The 26,911-nt window shown below is 37.3% G+C and overlaps 1 protein-coding gene across 3 annotated transcripts in view; it reads left to right on the top strand.

The window, feature by feature from the left end:
• Nucleotides 1-26,672, top strand: part of ANGPT1 (angiopoietin 1) — a 233,435-nt gene extending 206,763 nt beyond the window's left edge. For 2 of the 3 annotated variants that reach the window (XM_080909347.1, XM_080909346.1), the window contains exons 8-9: nucleotides 13,018-13,148; nucleotides 24,185-26,672. In XM_080909347.1, the coding sequence (XP_080765473.1) occupies nucleotides 13,018-13,148; nucleotides 24,185-24,345 (292 nt within the window). In that variant the 3' untranslated portion in view covers nucleotides 24,346-26,672. Of the gene's footprint in view, nucleotides 1-13,017; nucleotides 13,149-19,150; nucleotides 19,200-24,184 lie in introns of all 3 variants that reach the window. The other variant, XM_080909348.1, reaches the window with a different exon arrangement.
• Nucleotides 26,673-26,911: the final 239 nt, after the last annotated feature.

Below are 26,911 nucleotides of genomic sequence, written 5' to 3'. Positions count from 1 at the left end.
ATTGACACATTTCATATTCTCTAACACTAATGCCCATAAAAATCAACTCATCTAATTATTAGTTGGGCTAAGTTAAACAATACATGAAGTATCATAATTTATATAATTTATTAAACTAATAAGTTTGAAATTGGTTTAGCATTGATCCTCCCCTTGTTAATATTGTGAATGTCAATGATATATAATTAATAACTATATTATGTTATTATAACTAAACATTTACTATTTGAAAATGAATTTAATCCTACCACTGCTTTCAAGAAAGAACAGTAATTAAAGATGTTCTAATTTTAATGTCAGAACACATATTAAAATCATATATTTCAGTAGATAGTGTCTTTAAAATTGGTGTGTGTATGTTTGTGTGTGTGTGTGTGTGTGTGTGTGTGTGTGTGCTTCTTTTCATCAGATCTTGGGAAATTTTGAAAAATATAAAATTAAATTTGGTGTTATGGGTTTGTGATTTGGACATAATTAATAATTATAGTACTATTCTAATTATAGTAGCACAGATACCTTATGACTATATATATGTATATATATATGTATATATTTAGTATCACAGATACTAAATGAGAGAACCTGGAGAAGACTTGAATTACTTGCATCTGAAGATAGTATAAAGACTTTATAATGCCCCTCTCAGAACATTGTACCTACGCCATCTGTAATTATTATGGGTGGAGATATAATTTTGTTATCTCCAAACTTGGCCTTAAATGGTACTTTCAGACTATTGTTCATGTTGTCTGAAAAATTTCTATGTGAATAGAAGAACAAAATATTTAGATAATTGTAGGGAGGGAAGCATTGGAAATGATTTAGTCAAGAAGCACATCTTTTTTGGACAAGTTTTATTTTTGGTGGAGATCATTATTGAAAAGTGTCTCCTTGAAACATATCGAATAGTCCACTGGGAACTGGGAGACATGAACTTCAGATTCGGATCTGCAATTGCTTTTCTGATAGAGCTTGGAGACTTTGCTTCACTTTTCCAAATTGCAGATCCTCGGAAGTAAAATGAGGACGTAACACTGGTTCACTGTAAATCTCCAAAACAAATTTATAGGAACCGGAAAAAATAATTCTCCCGAGCTTCTCATGTAAATTTGAGTCCCGCATATTTGGAGGTATTGGAAAACTTGTTTCACTTTTTTTTTTTTTTGAGTGAAATGTTTCTCATTTCTCTGATCCTCAGGGCTACACGGCCCTGTGGTCCTGGCTGGAACCAGTAGCAGATGTTGTGAAATACCAAGAAGAAAGTTATTTCTGCAGAACTCCACTGCTCTCGTAAATATCTAACATAGGTTTCCAAACTAAAGTTTTAAAAAAAGTTTTATTTGAACCTACAAAGCATCGCTGTCCCCTTTGCTTCTCTTATGAGATAGCATCCCATTAAATATTTCAGGCTAGTCTTGAACTTATGAGCCTCCTTACAGCAGACTCTTGATTACAGGAATGAGCTGTCATATCTGACTACAAAATTTCTCCAATTTTTCTGATGCCATAATTCTATTTGATATGTTGCCAATGTTTTGATTATTTTCTAAACCCAGAGATGATAATTTTAGTGAGTAGAATTATAGTGTATCCTTCTTGCCTGAGATGAAGTATTTATGAGGTACAACCACTTTGGAAGGTAGGAGAAGAGCCGGATAGTGAACAGCCTTAGAAGCAATATAATGCCCAAACACCAACAGAAATGACATGGCATGAGGAAGGGACCATGGCCCATTTGAAGAACCTGGGAAGGCACACAAGGAGTAGCAGGAAATTACACAAAATGGGAAAATAGCAATTATCTGGAGAATAATGCAGACAGAATTGCTAGTAGAAGTAATAGGAGGTAAAAACAAAAAAGTTAAGAAATTAGGATTAATGGAATGGAATGGTGTCCCATTTATTACTGAACACGTAGGTGCATGTTCTCAGCATCTTGTGAAGCTGTGAGTCTTTGTATTAACTGTTTGATGCAAAGAAATGCTTTATTGCTCAATGATGACAGCAGCACCATTTTCTCTATATAAACAGGAATATTTAGTAGGGATTTTGGCAACATATCCATTTAGTAACCGTAAGTATTAGGTCATGGCTCCTTTTGCCTATGACTTCCTTGATCATGGACCTCTGACCAAGTTCACAGTACTGGGCATATGTTATCTTCAATGGAGGAAGCCTCATAGCCAATCAGAAATTATTTATTAAAACAAAACAGAAAGGCTTTCTTGTCCTTGGTGCTTTATGAAATGTGAGTGCATGTTTGTAGAGCAACTTTGAAAGATGGCGGCAGAGGAGGGAATTTGGCAGTCCAAGAAGTTGAACAATGCAGTCCAAACCCAGAGGTAGGAAAGGACACACCTCATTTAAAGAACAGCCATTATCCCCAGCGTGTGACCCACTGTGCCTCAGATAACAGAAGGTCATAATCCATGCTGATGGGTTTGGAATTTTACTAATTGTGAAGAGAAGTAAACATGGTATGGTTTTGGGCTACACAAGAATCTGCTTATTCACACTGGATTCTTAATTGCAGACCTGTTGTAACATTCCATCCAAAACAAGAAGAGAAAGGATTTTTCCCTGCAGAAAACCTCACACAGTGCCTCCCAATGGTTTTCAGCCTCATAATTACTCCACTCTGTCTCAGTCTCGAAGATGCTGGGAAGGAATTTTCTCGCTGCTCTCTAAATAGAAATAATAACATGAGAATAGTTCTTTTTCCCTTGGACATCTTGATACTACAAAAGGTCATTTAGGGTCTTGGGTTTTACAATGGCCTTACTTATTTTCTGTTAAGAGAAAACTCCACGATTCTTTGAAGTTGCTACTGACCTTCAGATTTTAGGCACCAAAAGAGGGTCCAGCTAGGGAGCCCTGTAGAATTCACTCTGATATACATGAGACCTCAAGGGAATTGAAAAGTACTTTAAGGACCTGTTCTATGTTTTATAGGGATTTTTATGCAATGTAAATCATTTCGACCCTCAAATTTTCTGATGTAATACTAGAAAAGGCAAGGTTCACTGGAAAACCTGTTTTTGTTTGTTTTTGTTTTTATGTTAATGATGTTTGTCTTGAACTAAAAGCACATAGTTTTGTATTTTTCTCAATTTTAGAAGATAAAATTATATTTCCTTAGTCCTCCCAAAGATATATATGTATCTGAGCGTACTTGTGTGTTTATATTCAAAATAGGATATAATCTCTTCACAACATTAAGCCAAGAAAATAGTTAATGTCAGTATTTTCTTTGAAAGAAAATATGAGCATCAATTTTGAAATCATACACATTTCATGGCCTTCCCTGAAAATGCCTGAAAATTGACTTTTTCCATAATATTAAAATAGTTGCTGTGACAGTGTTTCCAGTGTCAAAAAACCTAAAGGCAACTGAGTCTTGCTAAGCAAAACACCCTCTTTACAAAACTCTAGTAATTCCTCAGTGACTCAATTCCCTGTCAAAACAGTTTTCTTTAGGCAAGAAAGATTTATAGTAACAAACTTTTCTGGAAGTAAACATGAGAATTAGAGGGCAGGTTTGATAGAAATCTTTCTAAGGTTTCCAGGGTCCTTTACAAGTAAAGAAACACACACACCCACAAAACAAACAAACAACAACAACCAACAAGTCAGGGTTCTCAACTCAAGAAGGAAAACACTCCTTTAAAAGTAAAAGAACCCCAAGGGTTCTTAAACAGTAGGAACCTGATTAAGGAGTAAACATTTGAACGACAGTTTTTTAGCTTCCATGTTTGAAAATAACATTGATGTTACACTAGGTAATCGGTCAAATTTTTCCCCCAGTTGCTTCTTCTTTGAACCTAGTATTCGGAGTACGTTTTCCAATAGTATTAGACTGTACTGGTCATCAGTGATGTCAGCTTCTGCCCTCAGTCATGCAATAACTGGCCATGTCTCCATCTCACTACATTTACAAATGTTATAACCAGACATATGCCTATCAAAGTATGTTTGTGTAATTTACATTCATTCGTTCCCCTAACTCATGTTTAATGAGGTACTTTGGGACACAGTTTTTGGAAGCTAATAGTTTGTTTATTTCCATTTATTTACTTATTTTCTGGGTATAAGTAAGAAGGAGGAAGGAAGACCTCTAGTTAATGAGCTTCTTGGCATTTTTTTCTTTCAATGTATATTTATTTTATACTGAACCACTTATATATGCCGGATCCTTATTTCTCTCTGGTATAAATTACTCTCATACATTTACCTCTTAATTGGTGAAACTGCACACAACCAGTTGTTTTAATCTTCCTACTCATATACTGGTGTTTTTTTTTTTTCCTATTTTCCTTTAAACTTTTGCTTTAACTAACAGATTTGGGTCCGTGATCATTGACCAACATCCTAACAAGACCTCTCCTGGAAATTTAATCACGGAGTTTGACTTATACATTTTCTTACACATTCACTTACAGACTTCTAGGAAGAAGTAAGTGAACATTTTCCTTTCAGAGAGGTTGGTAAAATACTTTTTCACCAAAGTGAGACCTTTCATAAAGCCTTCTCCAGAAACGATGATTATCCCAACACTCAACACCAGTACTCGCACCTTCTGTTCTTTAACAAACAGTATGAAGCTCTTGGAAGAGATGCAAAAATTCAATGACTGGATGCAAGGGAAATTATTCAATTGAATGGGCACTTGGATGTGATATAAGTCCCTTCATAAAATTTGATTACTTTTGTTTCTTATTCATGCTGAAATAGTCATTTTACTGGGGTGTTTTATAAGTTAATTCCTTAAGCTTTTTTTCTGCTAGCAGCCATAGACAAATTTTGTATTCACATGAATAGAATGTGAACAGGTCATTAATATTGGCTAAATGTCAAGTCATGAAAAACAATGCCTTTGGGTCTTGAATTCTAAAAGATAATTATGTGATTAGAGTTACGGTGTTGCAACATATAGACCATCTCTTGAGATGCCTAAAAGTTAACCTCCACACAGTTTCAATTCGTAGTTTATCCCGACTCAATAAATGCTTATTGAGTGCTTATTATGTATATGAGGCACAAGAGTTCACCAAGAGCAAAATTTTCCCGCCTAGTCAAACAGATAAGACACGGATATTATTAATAATATTACTTTAGGGAAGATGGGTTGTCTATCTACGTAGTGATAGTTTAAAGACGAATGAGGTCCTGGTCTCTCTCAGTGATGGAGACCTGTCCAAGGGTAAGTTCACACCCATAACACCCAAGAGAAAGCTGAGGGTGGTAGTACTTCAGTAGATCTCAGGTCGTGTATTACAATAAGCTGTATAATTGGAAGAGTTTCAAGTATTTTGGGGGGTGAATTAGTAAGTGTACATTGCAGTTATCAGTATAAAACAATTTTAAAAGTCATATAATTAGAAGTAATTTAATGATATTAGCAAAGTCTATTATAAGACTCAAAGTCATTCTTATGATGTGATGGACATACATTCTTATATTATAAAAATGTATTTCATCCTCAAATACAGAAAACGAATCAGGATATACTAAGATTGGTGTCATTTATAAAAATGATGACCAACAAACTCAACTAACTGAAGGGAATTATACCTTTTCTTTTCTTAATTTTAGATAACTTTAAAATAGGTCATTCCTGAATTTCACAAGCCTTGTTGGAAAACCCCCATATCTTCCAAAAATACCTTATAATTTTCTTATTTATATTCATTCACCGTTCACTATTTATATAACTCCCCAGGACACTTTGACACTGTCAAAGATGAAATGCCTGTGGATATGAGAACATATATGTAAAATATTGTCATGGATTATGCTGGTTTAGTAAAATGATAGCTGTAGGCTTTCCTCCAAGATCCGTGACTTTATTGGACCTGGATACTTGGCTAGGTTTCCAGTATCAACCATTATTTAACTCTTTTCCTGGAGGTCCTATGTCCAATCAGAGAACTATTGGTTCCCACAAAGTAAACATGGCACCCATTCACACAGGGGTGATCATGCCATGTTGGTCATTGTTGCTGTTCATTTGGATTATACCCAATTGGGACTCTTGATTTCTACCTACCTTTGTCAGCCTGCATAGCAACTCCTGGCACCATAAAAGTGAGGCCTCAGGGAAGAGATGCCTCGGGTCCTGTGTCTGAAGTGTATGTTGTCCTCAGCAATGGGGACTTGTCTTAAATCACCAATGGCGGAATGGGAACAACCAATGGCAAACAATTAGCCTAGATGAATAAATTTGTAGTCTTAGGAACTATTGTGACCAAAAGCCTAAAGTAGGGCTTCTCCACACACGGTGTTGGGATGTTTGTTAGATACACTTTGGGCCTTTGAGGGTACATTGTAAGCCGGAATGGAAATATTTTTTTTTTAGGTTATATATGTGACCTCATATACCAAAGTATTATGTATTAGTAAGTGCTTTCAGTAACTAATCTGATTCCTTATGACTTTCCAGACACTCTTACTGTTATTTTACCCTTCTCTTATTTCTCTATTTATTTTCCTCCTCTTTTCCTAATGAGAGTTTGTGTTAACGTACCATGTTAATCTTTTATGTCACTCTTCCACCCTTTATTGCTAAAATGGTCCCTTTTTACTTGCCTGGTTTCTGGAATCACCCCAGGTCATTTACTCACACCTAAAGATTGGAAGCCAGGAAGGTCAGCTGAGAGACTATGTGGTTTGTCTAACTGGGTCTGGATTACCTCACTCAATATGGTCTTTTCCAGTTCCATGCATTTAGCTACAGAATTCATGATTTCAGCTTCTTCTTCTTCTTCTTTTTTTTTTTTTTTTTTTTTTTTTTTTTACAGTGGAATAGTATTTCATAGCTCATGTATGCAATATTCTCATTTCTCTAGGCATAGACCCAGAAACGGTATAGCTTGCTCATATGGTAATCTTCTTTTTAAAAAGTTTTTTTTTAAAGAATTTTCCATACTGATTTCCAGAGTGGCTCTACCAATTTGAATGCCCATCAACAGGAAACAAGGGTTCTTTCACCCCATTTCTCTTCTAGTATTTGTTTTCAGATGTTCATTGATCTTTGCCATTCTAACTGGGATAAGATGAAACCTCAAATTTGTTTTGAATCTTATTTCCTTAATTTTTAGGAATGATAAACATTTTTGTGATATTTCTAAGCCATCTATTTTTTTTTTCTATTGAGAATTTTCTGTTCAAATAACAGAACCATTTTTGAGTAGGTTGTTTGCGGTTTGACTTTTAAAAAATTTCTCTATGTGTTTTAGATATTAACTCCCTACCAGACATACAACTGGCATTGGTTCAATACGCACAGAGAAGAGTAGTCCTCAGCCTTGGTCAAGGACATTTCCTTTTGCCGTAGATGGAGACAATCTCAGACAATGATAACCAATGAAAACATAGACTAGTGAAGTACAGTTGCAACTGATACGTCTGCAGTACAACTCTAATGCCCAAGGCTCAGGGATGTTTGAGAAAGAGGGGATGAAAAGAGCATAAGAGCTACAGGAACGGGGAGTTTTCTGTTAGGATGTATCTCCTAGGGACTTCAGGAGCTCCACCCATGAAGTCTCACCAGTATCACCAGTAAATATTAGCCAAATAAGTAGGACACCAATAACCATGGTAACTGATGGGGAAAGGCCAGCAGGATTCAACATGACACAAAGAAATACAGCCACCTAAGCAGTGCTGAGAGGAGGGGAAAAAATGTCTTATACAGGGGAGAGGACAGCAATTGGTATCCACCACTAAATGGGCAGCTTTGAAAACATACCTGTAGAAGTCACATTTTACACACTGACCGGGTTATATTTATGTACTTAGGAATACACACACACACACACACACACACACAAATACACACATGCTAACAATTACTGTAAAGAGAGGTCATGAATTTGAAAGCAAGCTTATGGTAATATTTGAATTGAGAAAAGATTTAAATGAGAAATGATTTAGTTATAATTTCAAAAGGTAAAAATACTCTAAGAATAGAAATCTCTCTTTTCCAGAAGTCCTCAAATAAAACCCAGTTTTCTCTTTAAATAAATCATTATAAGATATGTCTTTATTTTTCACTAAGGATTTTACTTACCTCATTCAGTTGTGGTAGTGATGCCTTCCTTGCTGATGATAGCCAGCTCTTTCGGTGATGGTGCAGGCTGGAGAGGATAGTTAAATCAGAAACTGTCAGAGCCATGGCTCCATTGAAACACTCTCTGATTGAGTCTCGGCTACCAGGCTCTAAAAAATTATGGGGTGGAGCAGTCTCATCCGCAAATTTTTCAAGTAACTATGAAAATGACAAACTAGGTTCAAATGGTGACAGGGAGAGATATTGAATTGAAAATACAAATGTGCTCTGCTTGCGAAAACCTAAGACCTTAAGTGTGAAAACTCACACTGCCTATTGTTTAAGATTCAAGGCCAAGCATTAATTTGTCATACATATAACTCAGTCTGCCTAGAATGATGAAAAAGACTTGGCATCCTAAAGAGAGTGAAAATGGAAATCTCTTTAGCAGAAGAAATTAGTGAGAAACTAGGGGACTGGGATGCCATCCAAAGGGAAAAAGTGTGAGGTTAGCAAGAAGCCTTCGTGGGTCAGGGTACTTGCTCCCAAGACAGAAGACTTGAGCTCGATCTTCAGGATCTGCCTGATAGAGAAATGGGACTTCATCAAGGTTCTCTCCAATGTTCAAGTGCATGTGGTGGCATACATCACACACACACACACACACACACACACACACACACACACACACACGAAGGGGGAGGGGGGAGGAAGAGAGGGAAGAGAGGAAGGGAGGGAGAGAGAGAGGGAGAGAAGAAGAGAGAGAGAGGAAGAGAGAGAGATAGAGGAAGAGAGAGAGAGAGAGAGAGAGAGAGAGAGAGAGAGAGAGAGAGAGAGAGAGAGAGAGAGAAAATAAAGACTTTTGGAAGCTGCTGTCCTCTAATAGAGTGTATTACTACTATGCAGTCACTAAGTAATGTAATAACTTCATCCTTCCACTTCTGAGTTTGCCAACCTACAGGGAGTCCTATAGTTTTCATATAGGTAACTGGAGAAGTGTGACTAATTTTAGTATACAGCCATCTAACTCTCTTTTTCCATCACATAGTAACTGGGAAAGAAATTGAAATGCTGATGACTAGCTGTGGTGTGGTAATGAGCATTGTTTCCTTAATTAAGAAAAAATAAAGACAAAAGCTATAATAGTCTTCTACCTGTGTCTTTGGTCATATACAGTTGTCACCTATAGAGTGTCTGTCTTTTTTTTTTTTTTTTGTTGAGTACCCCCACCCCAGTTCTTTCCTGATTCATCATTTCTGTATCTTTAAATGTTTTGCTCTGAAAGAATATTTTAATTTAATCTCAACACACCATCCATTCTGCCATCCACTTCTTCCCTGGCTGGATACAGAAAAAGTGTCTAAGATTTCCATGGAGTTATTTGAAAAGTCCTCTTTAATGGCTCACACGTCAAGTTGTATTTCACCAGAGTCAACTGCAAAGACAGTCTTGACTTTTATTTTGTGAACTGAAAGTCTACTTGCAATAACTTTCAGCTGAATCAATAAGAAAAAGCTTGTATTTACACATAAGGATTTGAATGCAAAGGAACAGTATGATTCTGTTAGGCTCAAGTCAAGGAAGTTTCCATATAAAACACTTGGCATTAAGGAGTGGCCAGCCTCTGTTCACCAGTAGCAATTATGGACTTTAACTTTGTGTCAACAACCATGAGTCTGTTACAACAATGAAAATACGTCATCCTGTGACAAAAGCTATTCCTGGACCTGAATTTCGATGGGATCCCTACAGGACTCCACAAAATCATAGTTGTCCTTATTCGTAAATTTCTTTAGCTAATTTTGGGAAAATGTTACTTTCATGAAATTCTTCCTGTCTCCCAATGCAAGAGAAAAAGTACCGAAGTATCTCTTCTTACATGATGAGCTGCCCTGTGTGACATACTAAGAACATAATATCGTATCAGGCACGGTGCTAACGCACCTGCAATCTCATCTTGTTTAAGGAAAAAGTTCATTATACTTAAAATACTGGTCTCATGCACTTTAAAAAAAAAACTATTGCATATGAGTGTATTATGGAATGTTTGGGAGTTTTATGAGTGTATGTGTATGCATGTATAGAGTTCAGAGGATAACACTGGGTGTCGTTCCAAGCCTTCGGCCATGTGTGAGACAGTGTACTATCACCAACCTCTGCCTACTGCAGAAGCTGCCAACTGTGAACTTCTCGAGATGCTCTGTCTCTTCCTGCTATGTCGCTGGGGAAGTCCTCTGTCATTGAGCTGCACTGCCTTGCTCTGTTCTGTGTGGGCTCTGGGCAGAGCCACTCCGGGCTTCCTTCCATTTTCATGTGAAGTACTTTACCTTCTGAGCCATCTTCCCAGCCCTCATCTTCTTTCAAATCACTTCAGCCTATATGCTGGAGTTTATATTGGACCTTTGCTTCTTGTTTTAGTCATTTGTAAGTTGGCCAGGACCTTAAGAAAATGTTCCTCTTATTAGACCTTCTATCTTTAAAGGAAATTATGTTCACCAAAGCATGATTTCATTGCCGGTTAGTTTCTTAAACTCTATTGGCTGTAACACAATAAAAACGAATCATCATTAAGAACAAAGGAACCAATGGGAAATGAGATAAAGCCTGCCTTTAGTTTGTGCGCATAAGATATTGAACATGGTTTTTCATTTTGGAAAACTTCAAAGCTCAGATGAAATAGAACTGCAGAAGATTAAAAGGAAGTGGTCCTGACATAAAACATAAATGTTTCCCCAAAGGAAGAACAGGGATAGATGTTACAGATACCATTCCCACTTCAGCATATACTCCTGTGTGCGTACCAAGAGGCTTAAAGACTATCTCCAACATATTACACTACAGTCACAATGCAGCTTCCAGAAGATGCGGAAGAGCAAGATGTGTTGTCTGGAAGTGGTAATAAAAGAGCATATAAAATTCACATGGTAACATTTTGTTATACATTTCATATAAAGCGCAATGTTGTTTCAATTATTATTTATACACAAGGAGATATGACTTTGAAAGGTACAAAATGGACAATAATGATTTCTTCTGAGAAAAGAGACAAGGAGCTGAAAAGATGATTTGGTAGTTTGAACATTTTCTGTTCATTCAGAAGACCTGGGTTTGATTCCCAGCATCCACAGGATGGCACAGAACTATCTGGAACTCCATTTATAGAGGACTGATGCCCTCTGCTGACCTCCTTAGGCACCAGACTCATAGGAGGGACGTAGAGAGGCATGCAAACCAAACACTTGTGCTATAAAATAAAAATAAAATATCTTGAAAGGAGAGGGGGGAACTGTGGCCCTGACTTAGTATTGTTTGATATTCTTAGTAAGTATGCTTTCAGATATTAAAATATAATTAAAATAAATAATATTTTATAAAGGTAAAAGACTTGAAATCACAAAACCAAAAGTAGGGTTTGTATTTATTGCCTGTATTGGCTTGTGGGGCATTTATTCTGCCATTCAGGGTTTGGAAATAAAGCTTGTATGTGACTATTCAGTATTAGCAGGTCAGGGTTAGAAACATTTGTGCTGCTCTGAACTGGAAATTCTGTTACTGACAGACACCAGGCAAAGTAAATGAGATTTTATCATACACTTTACTCTGGCCTAAAAATCTGAAGGAAAAAAAATCCCTTGAAATATAAAATGATACTATTATTTCCTAAAACAAAAATTATTAGAGATCAGAAAATAAATATAAAACATTACATTGTACATATATCTAAGTGGAAAAACTAGTCACATGTGTTTACATATCTCCTAATTTTGTTTCACATTTATTACTAATGTTTCATAACTTGCCAGAGCTGGCCGAGATCCTAGGAGACTCACAGTTATGTAGATATTAATCGCCCCTGATCACATGTAGGTCTGATTCAAAGAAGTGCAGAGTCATAGAGTTTGAAAAGAAACACTGCTAGATGATGTGGGTGAGAATCCACATTGATAGAGAGAACCAAGCTGTTGATTCTCATGACTGCAGTGCAGATTCTTGGAGCTCCTAGAAGCAAATGAAGGATCTGGGCAAGCTCACATGGTCCAGGAGATGAAAGAGGAAAGGAGAGGATAGCCACCACACAGAAAGTTATCCATGAACAGTCTGTACAGCTGTGGAAATCTTACATGGTCATTAACAGCCCAATTTATTTTGCCTGTTGAGCAGGCAAAGGACCTGTTGGTTTGCTGCGCACACACCATTAGAAAGCTGTTAATCTAAGTTATTAAAAATGAGTGTAAAAATGTTTATAGAGAGCAAGTTGGGCTCTTCAAATAGTGTTGTTTTAAAGGTAAAACAACTGCTGAGATTTAACATAGTTTTTGTTCAGTCACTAGAAAAAAAATCTTTCAGACTTAGGAGTGCATGTGACCTTTGTCAAAAGGCCTAAGGGGCCATAGAAAGTGAAACACAGAGTGTGTGTTCAGCAAATAACCATTTGCTACTTCTAGGTTGGGGTCACCTTCTCCTTTTCTATGAGATGCACCAATAAAAGTCTCTGTCAATGAGACTTGGTGTAGTGGTTGCATTAATAGTAAACATATTTAGAATATATAAGTATGAGACATTACCGAAATGGTCCTCTATACTGACATTCTAATGGAGATTCCTGCTTGGGAGCAAGTAACTATAAGAATTCCATTTCTTTCTGTGAGCCACGCTCTATCTGTCATCCACGTGGGTTCCTTTAAACATAGCAAGCAAGAACAAGATCCAGTAAGCTGCAGCCACAAGAAATTGTACTCATTTCTAATTTGGAGCCTATGTCTCCTGTCTGTCTCACCCTCCCTCCTCTTTACCTCTCTAACTCCCTCTAACTTTCCTTCTTTTAATCTATTGACTTTTGATTCATAAAGTGATCCGTTGGAAGGGCTGAGTTCAAAGACAGGAGGAAGAAACGAAGTGAAACACTCACCAAATTACCTTCTAGGTCATGCTCTGTCAAGTGGATGATCTTCTTTTCTGCTTCCCTGCAGGTTATATTTAAAGGGCCACACAGGAACAGCAGGCAAGCAGAGCAGCTTGATTTTACACGGCGCTGACTTCAGCACCAAGGATGCTGACAACGACAACTGTATGTGCAAATGTGCTCTCATGCTAACAGGAGGTGAGTCTTAGAGGCTGCTCCCCTAACTGGCTTTCATTGGTTTGAGGTTTGTTTCTCTGAAAAAAAAAAAAAAAGGTGTGATCTCCTGGTCAGGAAACTGAAGAGAAAATCCCTAGAGAGATCATTTAGCTCTACAAGCAGTTTGTCCTATTTTTAAGCAGACAAATTATGTTGATGGCATAATTCAAAGTGACCCCCCCACACCCCTGCTCCTTGATCTGTGATATGAATGCCATAAACTTCATTCTGAGTGAATCTTGTGGCTGCTTGAAGTAAGACACTCTTCCATTAAGATCATCTATGGTTTCTCTTCAAGTTATACAGAATGCTTAGCAAATGCTTTACAGTTATGCAGTAAAGCTTATTGACAAATTTTTCACATCGAATAGAAACAAAAGGGGGAAAATGTATTTAAAACTAAAGTTATATATCCAGATAAACTTTACCAGGGGTTTAAAAAAGAGTTTAGCTGATAAAAAAAAGACACAATTCAATAGCATTTTATTACTATATAAGAAAGTCAATACTTTTTGTATAATTCCAAGTCTTTTCTGATTTTTTGAGTGTGTCAAAGAGAAATTCCAACTTGCTACTTAAATAATTGTAACATTTATCCAGCACTTAATATTCACTTTCTTACCCAAAAAAGAGCATACATTTTTCCTGAGTCTCAAGAGGTCCTGGTAAGCAAAATGGCTTCTCCTGTATTTGGAAATGTGCTTTTTCTTATGTTTTGTTTCTTATCCATTATACGATAAGTGCTGATCTCTTCTCTAGAGGAATACTGTGAGATTTGCATGTTAAAATACCTTTATACTTACCTAATTGTTGACTCCCAAAAACTATTAAAATTCTGTAAACATATATAAAAATCTTTTAGAAGTTGTTACAATTGTTGTCTGAGATGTAGAGAATATTAACCTTGAAAATAAGCCACGTGTTATATCAGGTTCTTTCTGAAACAATGTCAGCACCAAACAAATCTGTGAAGGAAATCTCAATCATAGTCTCAGGGTTTTCTCCCTCGGACTTGTAACGCCTTTTCTTAATAACATTGTAGGCATCTCTTCCATCAACCACTTGACCTTCTTCCTGTGTTACACTAGAAAAATATTCCCCATGTTAGTAGGGAGAGAAACTGCCCTTCTTTTAACAGGGTGCATTGAAACTCAGTAGACACTGTGGTGCCTGGTGGACTGATGTTCTTTTTCTTATCCTTGAAATTGTCCTCGAGTTTTAACTCCAGTACAGTGAAAGTTTCAGATAGCATTTCCGTCATGGCTTACTAGAGCACACGAAAGATGAATGTTTTAGAGTTATGTTCAGGGAACTTCGTGTGCCTATCTACCTGCCTTTATGCCAGTACCAAACCACAGCTATAAAACCATGTCACCTACAGTGACATTGTTTCAATTCAAGATCAGTCTGTTACCAAAAGCATCATGACATGAATCTGCTTCTATCATATTTGCTATCATATTTCAGTTCTGAGTTAATCATTCTGGCATCACAGCATGATCCCCCTCAAGATATGACAAGTTACCTGTATGCAACTCTCTTACCTGTACCCAAGGAACATTAGAAATCCGAGAATTAATTGAAAATGGTAGCCCCCGATACATCTTGCACCAACCCTCTGGTTCAATAAATAACATTATTGATAGCTTTTTATAAAGACTCGACCATGGCAGTTCACTGTCTGTTTGAGTGTTGAAACCTAACTGAACTTCTCCATGCAAATTTTGACATTTGCATTTTCCAAGTAAATAAATACAGTCTTTGGCCAACCAACAGGGAGAATTTTCAAATATGCTCATAGGAGAGCAACGTTGGTGTTCATGTTCCTGTCAGAAAAAGGCAAACAAGGAGCAAAGAGAGGAGAGCATGTCTCAGTTGCTGAGAAACCTCCACACCTCTGAATTAGGACCTTATTTCTGCCCCATGACTTAACTCTGTCAGATTCTTTCGTCCATAATTGCCCTTGGACTTGTTTCTTCCTCGCTAATAAACACGTCTATGGGAAGAGAAATTTTCCATTTATTGCTTGGACCGGCTAATCTAAGTAAATGTGTTTTTGTAATAAACACTACTACCCTATCAAATAACCTTCTGAAGGAACCCAGGTCTTGTAAAGCCATTCACAGTGAACATCTAAGCTGTGGAATTTTGAGAACTGAGAGCTGGAAATCATATGCATAAGTGTCAATGGCCGTCCAAGTCACTGGAGCATGGCCCGGAGCATATATTCTACAGAGCTACTACCCACCGCTCTCTGCTGCCTGTCAAATTTTCCCTTAGAAATTTGACCATTTTGTTGTCTAATGGCTTTTCCTTCCCTTTTCTGTATAAGTCATGTTTGAATTCACTCCTGCTTGATAGGGTCTCTCTGAAGCAAACGGAGTCTTCATAATTTGAAAAAAAAAAAAGATCTTGTGGGATCTGTCATCTGCCAAAATGCTTTAAAGTTGAAGTAATATCTGCTGCTCAGTAATTGCCCTAGAGGGTTTTCTTGAAGAACACAGAAGGCTCTGAGTTGAAGATGCTGGCGCCATGGGCACCTTTATCTGTTAAAGACTAGAACCAAAAGATGAACTTAAGTAAAGGCTGCTGCTCTTGCTGATGGGTTCAAAGCAAAACATTTGACTAGTTTCTTAATCTCCCTACTTCAAACAATCTACTATGTATTTGATAAGTACATGTTATTAAAGAGAATTAGTGCTAAAGTAATGAACTGGATAGGATAGAGCTTGTGTCAATAATAAAACATAAAGGTGGTCAGAAAAATAATGCACAAAGAATGACACAATTTTGAACAATAACCGTTTTGTAGATACATTATAAAAAATGATAGAATTATAAGGAACAAGAAAAAAACTTTAGAAGTTGCATCTAGAAGCCAGTCACTAGAGGGAACTTCTGGAGCATGGAGCCTTGTTCATTATGAACAACTGCAAGAACTGAAGAGAAAGCTATCTGTTCTTAAGATTTTAGCTATGATCTTCCCTATAGTAAAATAGTGGCAATCTTCCTTCTGGTTCTGAGTGTTTTTGGTTTATGTAGTAATTATAGTGCTAACAGAGAAAAACGAATGATAATGTTTTACAGCACATAGGAAGGTGATAGTTGACTTGGAAGGAGGTAACTATCGTCTGACATGGCATGCGGTCTTCACACATGCACAAACAAACAGCAGACTGTTGTATCGCATCTCACAGTACGCAGATTTATCCCTATGTTACCAGGAAGCCAGCAATCCTTTTACCCAGTTTAAACATTGAAGAATTTCATGTTTCATTACAACATTTTATTACACCAGAAAATATGTTTCAATATAAATATGGCCACTTAGACTTTCTTATTGAAAGGATTTTTCAGGTGAGAACTGAATAGGATGATTTATCAGCAGAGACTTGTAGCCCTGCTGTGTGATTGCTATAGTCCTTATCAACTGGTCTCAGTTTTCGACATAGGTTCCTCCATGTCTAAAGTGCAGTACTGTGCAGTCTGTGGTCGACGGGAGACATTAATGAAGGGATAGAAATAGAAAACACTTCCTTAGTCTATCAGGAGACTTTGGTTTGCACTCCCAAGTCCAAAGAGTATGATCAGTCTCAGTCTAAAAGGGTCAGTTTTAAAAACTAGTTAATATTAAGACAAAGCAAGTTTAATGGTGTTCCCTGCGTGCTTCTGTTTGCCTAGATTATTGTGATTAAAATACTTGAACAAAAATATTCTTCTCAATCTAAAACCAGGAAAATAAAGAGCTTCTACTATTAGACTGTCACTTTCAAAGTAAACTTATTTTCAACTAGTTTTTGGTACTAAATCAAGTACACCGTTGTAAAAGTCAGTGTAAACCTCAATGATTAAACGTGAGTTGTTCAATCAACCTACAAATCAGATAATTACACAAATAATCTTGTCTAAAATCTCATAATAAAATATAATTATTAGACGTTGCTAACAACTAAAAGCAAACAAGCATGGTTTTATTTTACTCTCCTTTCCTTATGTGAGGTTTGTTTCAATGTGATTTCCATATTTAGTATATAATATAAAAACTATGTAAAAATGTGACCTAACCCTCCTCAAAAAGAATCTGCTGTGGTAGAAACTCTGCCCTCTTTTCCCACATATAAACCACGTCAGCTGACAGGCAAGGCTTTCTAAAGCTAACAAAGGATATTTTTTCCGGTTCTATCCCAAAAGAGTGAATAAAGTCATACACATACATTTTTCATTTTGTCCTAGGACCTACCACATGCTCACAGTGGTTAATAAGTGCATACTTTACTGTGTTGCAACCTTGACAGCAACAGAGGGGAAAAAATCTACTTCCTCAAGTGATGTGGTGGTGGATGTAGAAATATCAGGATCCTTGGGAAAATAAATGTAGCCAAATTGGCATTTTTTTTTATTCAGTCAGGAAGGGCTGGGCAAAGTTTTATGAGATGGTTTTCAATCCTCACATAGTATGTTTAAATGTTACAGATTCTTTGAGGCTGGGTGTAGGAAACCTACCTTGAGTTTCTCTTATCTCAATTCACATCCTAAATGTAGTTCCAATTGTCCCTTGCCGAAACCATATGTCCTCTGCATTCTAATTGTGTTCCACTCACCGTTGGGGCTTCAGATGCCCTTCATGTATAACACACATGATGAGTTCAGTAAACCCAGGATCCTTCAATGAATGCGTTACCTAAGACTGTAAGACAATCTTAAACTCCAACAAGTTTGTTTGTAAAAAGGCGGGAAATAATAAAGGATGAGTTCTCCCCCTGAATTAAGTTGTACGTCCAGCATGTGATTACATATAAGCATTTCATACACAGAGATGGGATAAAAGGATGGCTCAATATCAAGATAAGATACCAGCCTCTGAGAGTCACAAAACACAAGAAGAATTGACCTCAAGAATTTTAGCAATTTTATTTTTAAGGCTCCTGACTTTTGTATCAAGTTGATCTCCCCATGCTTAGTGCTTAGAATCTTATTTCTATTTTTCCATTATGTAAAATATTTGTTCCAGTGGGGAAAACATTCACAGGTTTATAGGAGAGGGCATTAGAACTATAATCTATTAGCTTTTACTATATGCGTAACTATACTGATGCCAAAATGGTACAGCTGCAGGCCAGTAGCTAGTTATCTGTGAGAAATAACCAACCACATACTTTTATTTGTATTATAATCTATAAGTCAGAAGTTAGGTATGTAGCTTTGATTGCCTCCCAGACTTTTTCCATTAGGCCAAATGATCTGTGTTTTGTTATTCAGATTCAGCCTCCCTAAACCCTTTTGATTAGGGAAACTTACTAACTCCTTTCTTTCACAAGATCTGGGGCACAGAAGAGTGATGTCATCTGTCCTTGTTCACAGAACTAGTGTCAGAAGGAAGAGCTGCATACATGTTCTCAAGCCCAGAGGTCCTCACTCTATTGCCTGTACTACTTCTTTTGGGAGTGAAGGCATTTAGAGAGAATGAAGGAGTTGTATTTATTTGTTGGAAGAATATTTTCACAAGTGGCACCTTAGTCAACCTGCTTCAAGGTGAACTGAATTCCATAGGAGGAGAAAGACAGTAAGAGGACATGTGCAGGATTTAAGTAAATTTAATATTATTGGTCAGAGTAAACAACTTTCTCTGTTGAAGGAAGAGGAAAATAAAGAAACACATCAATGCAAACAAACTTGCATGTTTTCGCGAGTGCACACACACACACACACACACACATAGACACACACACACACACACACACACACACACACACACACACACACACACGGGGATGGATATAATAGGAGATGAAGGAAGACAGAAAGATTTCTCAAAAGGCTCTTCTCCCATTCACAAGAGCTCTGCAGCCGAGTTGTTCCCAAAGTTGTTCCATGCTGAGGGTGAAGTGTATTACACATAAAATCAGTATGTGCCTTCCGCATTATGACCTTAGTCAGAGCAATGACACCCAGAGCTTTAACTCAGCCTCACCTCTTCCTCACAGATGGAGTGGGAATTCCTACCTTCTGTGAAAACTCTCCTTCATGTTGATGGTAAGATCATGTGCATTAACAGTGGGAAGGAAAGCAACCCACAGATAGATTTTTTTCACTTTGCTGTATGTTTTCCCTTTAAAAAAAGAAGTGCTGAGAGACATTTTGTTTAGGATCAGAGGACTCTGAGAGTTAGATTTCCTGACTTTCAAATAAATTTGAACTTCCTGGGTAGAAAGTTCGGGAATCCAATTCCCATTTTCTGGGCAGAGTTTCATTTATTAGTGATAAAATGTGAATTTTCTCTTCAAAGATAAAAGGGTCAAATAATTCTAAAGTCCTGGGAAGCCCGAGATAGTTATTACAAAACTAACTTTTAATGAGTTAAGTGTAAATGTATTAGAAACACGCATCTCGGGTTTCTTATTAAAATATACACGAGGTTACAGGTTATAATGAAAAATACTTGGCAAAGTCTATGTGAAGAGTTGCCAGCCTGCAAACATCTGAGACATTCTATCAGTTCTCTCAGTGACAAATGGAAGCTGCCTTCTTCTGTCCTCTACTGTCTCACTGAACTCTTTGAAGCACAGATGTCTTTCTTGGGTACCACTCATCACATATGGCTACATGTGCCTTCTGGATCTGTTAGTGCTTGCTATTGCCTGCCTATGTGTGAGAGAGGGTGTGGGAGGGTGGGTGGGGGGAAAGTGTAGGGTGGATGTAGGTCAGAGGTCAATGCCAATGTCTTTCTTTGTTCATTGTCCACTATTACTTTTCAACACAGAGACTCCCACTGAACCTGAAAGTCATGGTTAGACCAGGCTAGCTTGCCAATGAAGTTCAAGGGTCTGGTGGCTTCCACTCTAAATGTTAGGATTAACTTATCACCTTGTCCCACGTTGAAGATAGGTTCTGGGCATCTGATACCAGGCCTTCATGCTTTTGGGCTGAGTCATCTCCTCAGTCCCCCTGTTCACTTTGTAACTCTTCTTCTCTTTGTCACTCCAAGAAAAGCATGGGGAAAAGTATACAGAGTTTACAGTGTCTTCTTCCCCAGGGATACTATTCAGGCATCTCAGAGCTTGTGGATACAAACACAGCTCCGCCCCTGCCATTGTTCTTGCAGAATTTCATGCAGGCAAACAGTGTGTTACACAGTAGCTACTAATCTTAGTGACATTAATGCTTAGTGACTTTTGTGTTCTTTACATCCCCATGCTTCCCACCATCTGGATATATACATTTCAAGGGTCTGATTATGTTGAGCAATCTTAGCAAAACGATAAAAAGTGTAAAAAAAATTAAGTACAAATGTTCCACAAAAAGAAATGTTCCTGTTGGCTACTTTGTATCAAAATCTTACATCACCAAAATGATTGCTTCCTCTACATTGGAGTTCAGAATATTTTGTAAAGAAACTGAAATTTTCCTGAGAGATATTTACATTTTGCTCTCTGCTATGGTAATTAATGGGTTTTAGCTGTCCTTAACTGCTCTATAATAGTTCCCACTACCTGTGACTACACTGATCCTTAGAGTAAGTGGATTTTCAAACGTGTATCCCTTAGCACATGAAGACCTTCCACAAACAGTCAATATTAGATTCAGAGATACAGTGCTTTATAAAGAGCATAATGAATGCTAACCGTTTTGTTCATAGTTTTCGAATAGACCCACTTGATGAAATAATAGAAACAGTGACACCTATAACTTTATCTTCATTGTGGCTCTGTAAGGAATTTTTTCTCACTTTAACTCTTACCAGGTACGTCTAAGTGGTATTATGTACCTAGATAAAATTATTATTTGGTTCTACTTGTGATGCAATATAATAATTCAGACATAGTTCCTGTACTATGAATGTCACCTTAGAAGGGTTCTTTCAACTCTCTGAGCATTGATGTCTCTATAATGGAACTTGTCATACCCTGGAAGGCCATTTGGAGAACAACGTAAGAGACTGAGACCATATGTAGGCATCATTACGTCATCAGTGATACACATTTACTAAGCAGTAAGTATCAATTATTGTTGTTGCTTAGGATCTCCTGGCTGTTGACCAATGAGATGAATATCCATCAAGGTTTTCTCTCTCAGTTTGCCTCTGTCATGGCTCCACACTACTCACAGAAAGTTTCCCAAACATAGTAACTAACTTCGTGTTCTCCCTTCTATTTGTTTTCCCAAAATTTCCTTCCCACTGGCACTCAGCAAACTCAGCTGCTGGCAGACAGTCTCCTGCTCTTCCAGGGTACACACTGTATTTAGAACTGGTTTCTGGCCAATAATTCATGCTCCTGGATCTAATGCAGTGGTAAATAAATATGTTTTTGAAGCTTCTTGGGCAATTGGAGTCTCTAGCCTAGTTCTACAGTACTTACTTTCCATCTTACGAGTTTTAATAGCTGCCATCTCATTTTTGACAGTTTTGGTCAATACAAATGCCCTGAAGTCAGGAATTTTGTTTTAATTACTTCCCCATTCTCTGCCTGTCTGTGGATTAGTGTGTGTGAAATTGATTCTAGGCTTAATTTTCTTCCTCATCATACAGGTTCATATGCTCAGAATGGCTTTGGTAGACCATATAGAATAGAGTCTGTCCCCGTGTGACCAAACATTTAAGCTGGTAGATCTGTTTCCTTTGGTTAAATACAAGTTCCCATTGCTAGAGAATATCTTACTTGTTTGCCTGATGATAGACAAGCAGGCTTGCTAAATTATAAATGTTTTCACAGGGATTGTGCAGCTTCTGAGGTCATTCTCCACCTTCATTTCCTGAAAGTCTCTGTTCACTTTGTGTAGGCTACAGTTGGGTTTTGTTAGTCTCTAAACGCATGAACTAGGCTCCTTTGACTTTCCACTGACATTTGCAGCAGCTCGAAGAACGCTTGCTCATCTTCTAGCTGCCTCCTTCCTCGGAGCTGTAGAAACATCAGCTTCTTCCGACGTATGAGAAGCCCCTTATTTTTACAATGGCACTCTTAATCACAATCCGTAATGACCTTGTCACATTCTGTTCTCACTCTGCATGTACTTTCTGTGAGGACCAGAGCCATGGCTGCCATAAGGACTATTACATCACATTTTCACTGAGATAAATCTCTTCCTAAGAAGAACTAGTCTATCAGAGCCAGTGTATGAGACGCCTGTGCCTTCCACACACCATTGCTTAGCAAGCCCAACTGGATGGTATACTACTCAGTATTTACTTTGAGAGTCATTAACAAAAGCTTGGGTTGTTTCATTCTCGAATCTTCTGCACTTTGGGTGACTATTTCTCATCTTGTGGCTATCCCAGCAATGAAATTTGTTTGGTTGTTTCCAGACTGTACTCACATGTATCACTCCTACATAAAACACACAGGATAGATTTGCCTTATTTTTTCACAGGATATATATGTCTTATCTCAGTCCTAAGATCAGCCAGATGGTGTCCTATGTCCCTTTAAGTTCTCCTTGCATGACCAGAATTTGTCTATTGGCACACACTTTTTTTCTAGAACTATTGTGACTTTCTATAAACCAGATACAGTTGACATTTGACATGAGTCTCTGAATACAACTCAAGATATGATTCTGAGAATCTTCATGGATTTCTTTATTGAGTTAGAATCTTTTCTTTGGCTACAAGGAGGGGTAAAGGTAAGACTGTATGGTTAATTCAGTGACAGTAGAATTCCAGGGATCAGAGGAAACTGAAAACAAAGAAGCGATGAGACTGACTTTCATTTTCGACTTTCAGCTTGGTCTCTTAAAGAAAATGTTCTGGGCAAATCAACTTAAAGTTAGAATATCTAACTCAAGACAAATCATGTGTTTTTACTAAAAACACTGAGCAAATATTAGGGAATTAATTATAAGGAAGAAAAGGCAGAATCGTATGGTCCTTCCTTTTGTGCCAAACAAGAGCTTTCTTGTCCCTTGTGTTTTGGCGGTGTTAAAGTTCAAGCTATGTGCATACAACCCTGAATCCAGGGACCTCTTGGAATCCATCAGATATACCTTACTGTTCCTCTGATGGACTAGTGACAAAGGCAGCTTGTTATGCCCCTGGTGTGACTTTCTAAACACGCCCCAACTGCATTAACCTTCAAGGAGAACTAGTGTGACTTTGCTGAACTTTGTCTAAAGTCTCTGCAAGACAATGCTCATGTTACCATCAGACGGCAGCTGGACAACTTTCCCTTTCTTCAGCTATTAGTCCCTTAGGTACAGCTCTGCAATCAAATAGAGGTCAAGTGTATCCAAATAAAAATATTCTAGAATGTCTCTGGCATAAATCTCTCCCTAAAGACTTCAGTGGTGTTACTTCAGGAGAAAAGATCTATGATTTATCAGAAAAGTCCAAAACTTGAGTTCATCAAGAAAATAGAGCTAGCTTGTTCAGTTATTCTAACAGGCTATGTAAGCACTGGTCCACCACATTATTTTTTTGTCAAGTGTTCCTCCTACTATATTTAAAAAGAATTTGAACAATCATAAATGAAACAATGCTAAATATAAATTATATGGACATTATTGGAAACACTCCCATGCTGCTAGAAACTTATAGACAGGCTAGATACAATTTGAACATCATCGATATTATAGTGTCCAATTGATTTTAGGATCAATTCTTAACAAAATTATGAAGGTTAAAAATATTTTTCTTATGTTTGAACTACAGTTGTCTAAGTTTCTGAATTTAGTAATGCACTAATAATGACTTTCCTGTCAGTTAGAGACTTAAAGTCAAACTTTACTTTCATATCAGGCCTGACTTTATCTTAAAATCTAGGCTACATAGTTACCGTGGGAAGGGAGTCTAAACACAGTCACACTGAAAATAGGTTTGTCTGAGTTTTCTTCCTTCTGGTTGCACATACACATTCTAAAAGTGTCTCTGGAAACTCTTCTCTTGGGAGGATACTATTTCAATGCTTCCCGTTTGCAAATAATCAGAACAAGTGTGAGTAATCTCTCGTCAATCGTGACACTGATTTTTAAATATTGAACCTGACCCATTTGTTCTCATTTTTCCCCCCATTGGCTAATTTTTTCAGGTTGGTGGTTTGATGCCTGTGGCCCTTCCAATCTTAACGGAATGTTCTACACTGCGGGACAAAATCATGGAAAACTGAACGGGATAAAATGGCACTACTTCAAAGGGCCCAGTTACTCCTTACGATCCACAACTATGATGATTCGGCCCTTGGATTTCTGAAGGTGCTAAGTCAGTATTCCAAACCTGCAAACCATCTGGGAATGTTCCCAGATGAGAAGCTCTTTGGAAGCTTCAGAAACAACCAGCATTATCTCCCTTCCAGCAGCAAGTGGTTACGTGATGTCACCTGGGTTCTTGACCATGGACGTGGAGCCTTCTGAAGTCACAGAATCTCCACTTGGTCACTGTGTTTGAGTGGATTGTATCGAGAGAAAGACACTCAGTGTCATGCTTAAAAAGGGAAGGAACCACTCAGCTCTCTACACTTCAAAGTGCTACTGGATCACATTTTGAATCTATACCACCATGATGATAAATGCAGCTTCTTTCATGTAAAAGCAAAAGAAGAATTTGCAGCAAAGAAGATACATGGAAAAAAAAATAATAACAGGCTTGCCAGAATCTGTTGAAGATGGATTGAGGAGGTGAACTGGTGTCATTCTAGGAAACCCTGCTAACAATATGTCACTGCATAAAGGAACGTAAAGACAAACTTTGTCTGCTGACTTGGTTAAAAGTTGGTGGTGTTCACCAGCCCATTTCCAGTATCATAGTTACTAGCTGACATCAGTTTGTTTGTTTTTGTGTGTGTGTGTATTCAAATGTAAACTCCATCCTTGTAAGCCATGATACAATATAGTACATGGAGCATAAGAGTTGGGGGTTGAAGGTGCCTAAGGACTCTTGAGTTTCTGAGAATTTAGGTTTCAAACGATATGAAAATACAATCAAGAATGAATATAACAGGTGTAAATTACGTTCATGCTACATCATTCATTCACATGAAATTTGGTTGACTGGTCCCCAAGTATGTTTAGAGCCCGAGTCTACGTAAAGAATGGAAAAGTTATCATGCAGTTCTGAACATTCTCAGTCATAGTATATCCGAAAGCATTAGGTGCGGTACTTGAGTTGGAAGAGTCCATTGTATAGAGCTTCAGGCATGTATTTGCGTATGTGTGGTATTGTTATTGTAAAATGTTATTGTAGGCCTTTCGTTCTTCATCCAGATTTTTCATGCTAATTTAATTTTTGTTAATTAACTGCCATGTACTTAGTAAATGCATCCTACTCCAGTTTTTATTTTTATGAGTTAGACTTTAAAGTCTACAAATGATAGAAGAATTTTAAATATCATTGTACATAATATGTTCCACCTGTCCGTGTTAAATTCAATACCTGTTTGATCTGGAATATACAATGCTGTCCTCAACTGATGACTATAAATATGAGTGTTTAAAGACAGTTACTATATTATTTGACTGAATATATTACTCTTCACATATTTTCTCCTCCAGGCTCTGACTGTTTAAGCAACTTCTTAAATATCTTGTCAAAGAATAATGGTAGTGGAGAAAATTGGCATAATTCCTAAGATAAGAGAAAGATAGAAAAAAATCACAGTGATTTGCCTAGAAATTTTCTAACCGTTAGCTGCTATAAGTGCCTTAGTTACGATGTCCCTATGGCGTGGTCTGAAGTAAGTGAAGTTTTGGGTGTAGAGTTTTGTGACAACCTGATATGACTGCAGTAGTCTATCAAGAGGAGCTCCTTGTTAATAAAGGTTCAAGGTTACAGTAGGAAAAAATTGAATCAAACACGATTTACCGTGAAAGGAGAGAACAAAATGGAGTCACCGGTTCTGTTTTCTTAGAGAAGGAGAAGATTTTTCCATGACGTCCATGTAACAAAATGCAAACCTTGATAAGTGTAGCCATGAGATGGCTTTCATCCATCAGGGAGGACGAAGTGATCTGTGGTCTTAAGCGAGGGATTTTACTGTTTACCATCAGATCTTTCTTATATTTATATGTCTGCATAAAATACCATTTTGCCTTACAAGTGTTATGTCCAGGCATTACAGAGTTTTTTCTACTAGTGACTCCTTCCCAACTCTCTTAAGCCCAGTCCTTGAAAATCTTCTTTTTCATTTAGATGAAAGAAAATGAGGATTTTTGGGACTGTGGTTGTTGCCATTGGGCTCATAGATGCTTTAGAAGTAATCTTGGATAAGGTAAACTCTTTTTCAATTTATATTACCAAAATGAAGTGAAACTAGGGGAAAGACCATGATATTTACTGTTTTGCTATGGGGGTTATTAAAATAAGATACTGTTTTCAGTTATTGATAATAAAGCAGTAGAATGTGTACATTGTATAATGCCAACATGTCTGTAGCAATTTGACATGCATAGCTTTTGCTTTTCATTAATCCAGGATAAAATAGATACTAGAACATCGCCTTGAAATTTCTCTTCTAATAAAAGTTGTGCTGTTTCTATGACAGTTTCCTCATAACATTACAACATTATTTCATTGAAATAAAATTAAAAATAATGTGTGCAACTTCATTTTGCTTTAATTACATATTTGATAAAAACATAACTTTGCACCCAAAGTATGGATTCACTATAAAAATTTCCAGATGAACAAAGGCTTTAGTAGCTAAAATATTTTCTTTCTGCAGTAGGTAGAAAAGCTTAGACCCATTACAATAAAAAACCAAAGGGTTGGGATTTGGTTCTCCATCTTTACTCTATGATTTTGTATTAGTCCTGACAATTCT

This window comes from Micromys minutus, assembly GCF_963924665.1.
Source record: "Micromys minutus genome assembly, chromosome: 33".
In the NCBI taxonomy this organism is placed as follows: Eukaryota; Metazoa; Chordata; class Mammalia; order Rodentia; family Muridae; genus Micromys; species Micromys minutus.
This window is presented reverse-complemented; position numbering and strand designations above follow the sequence as displayed.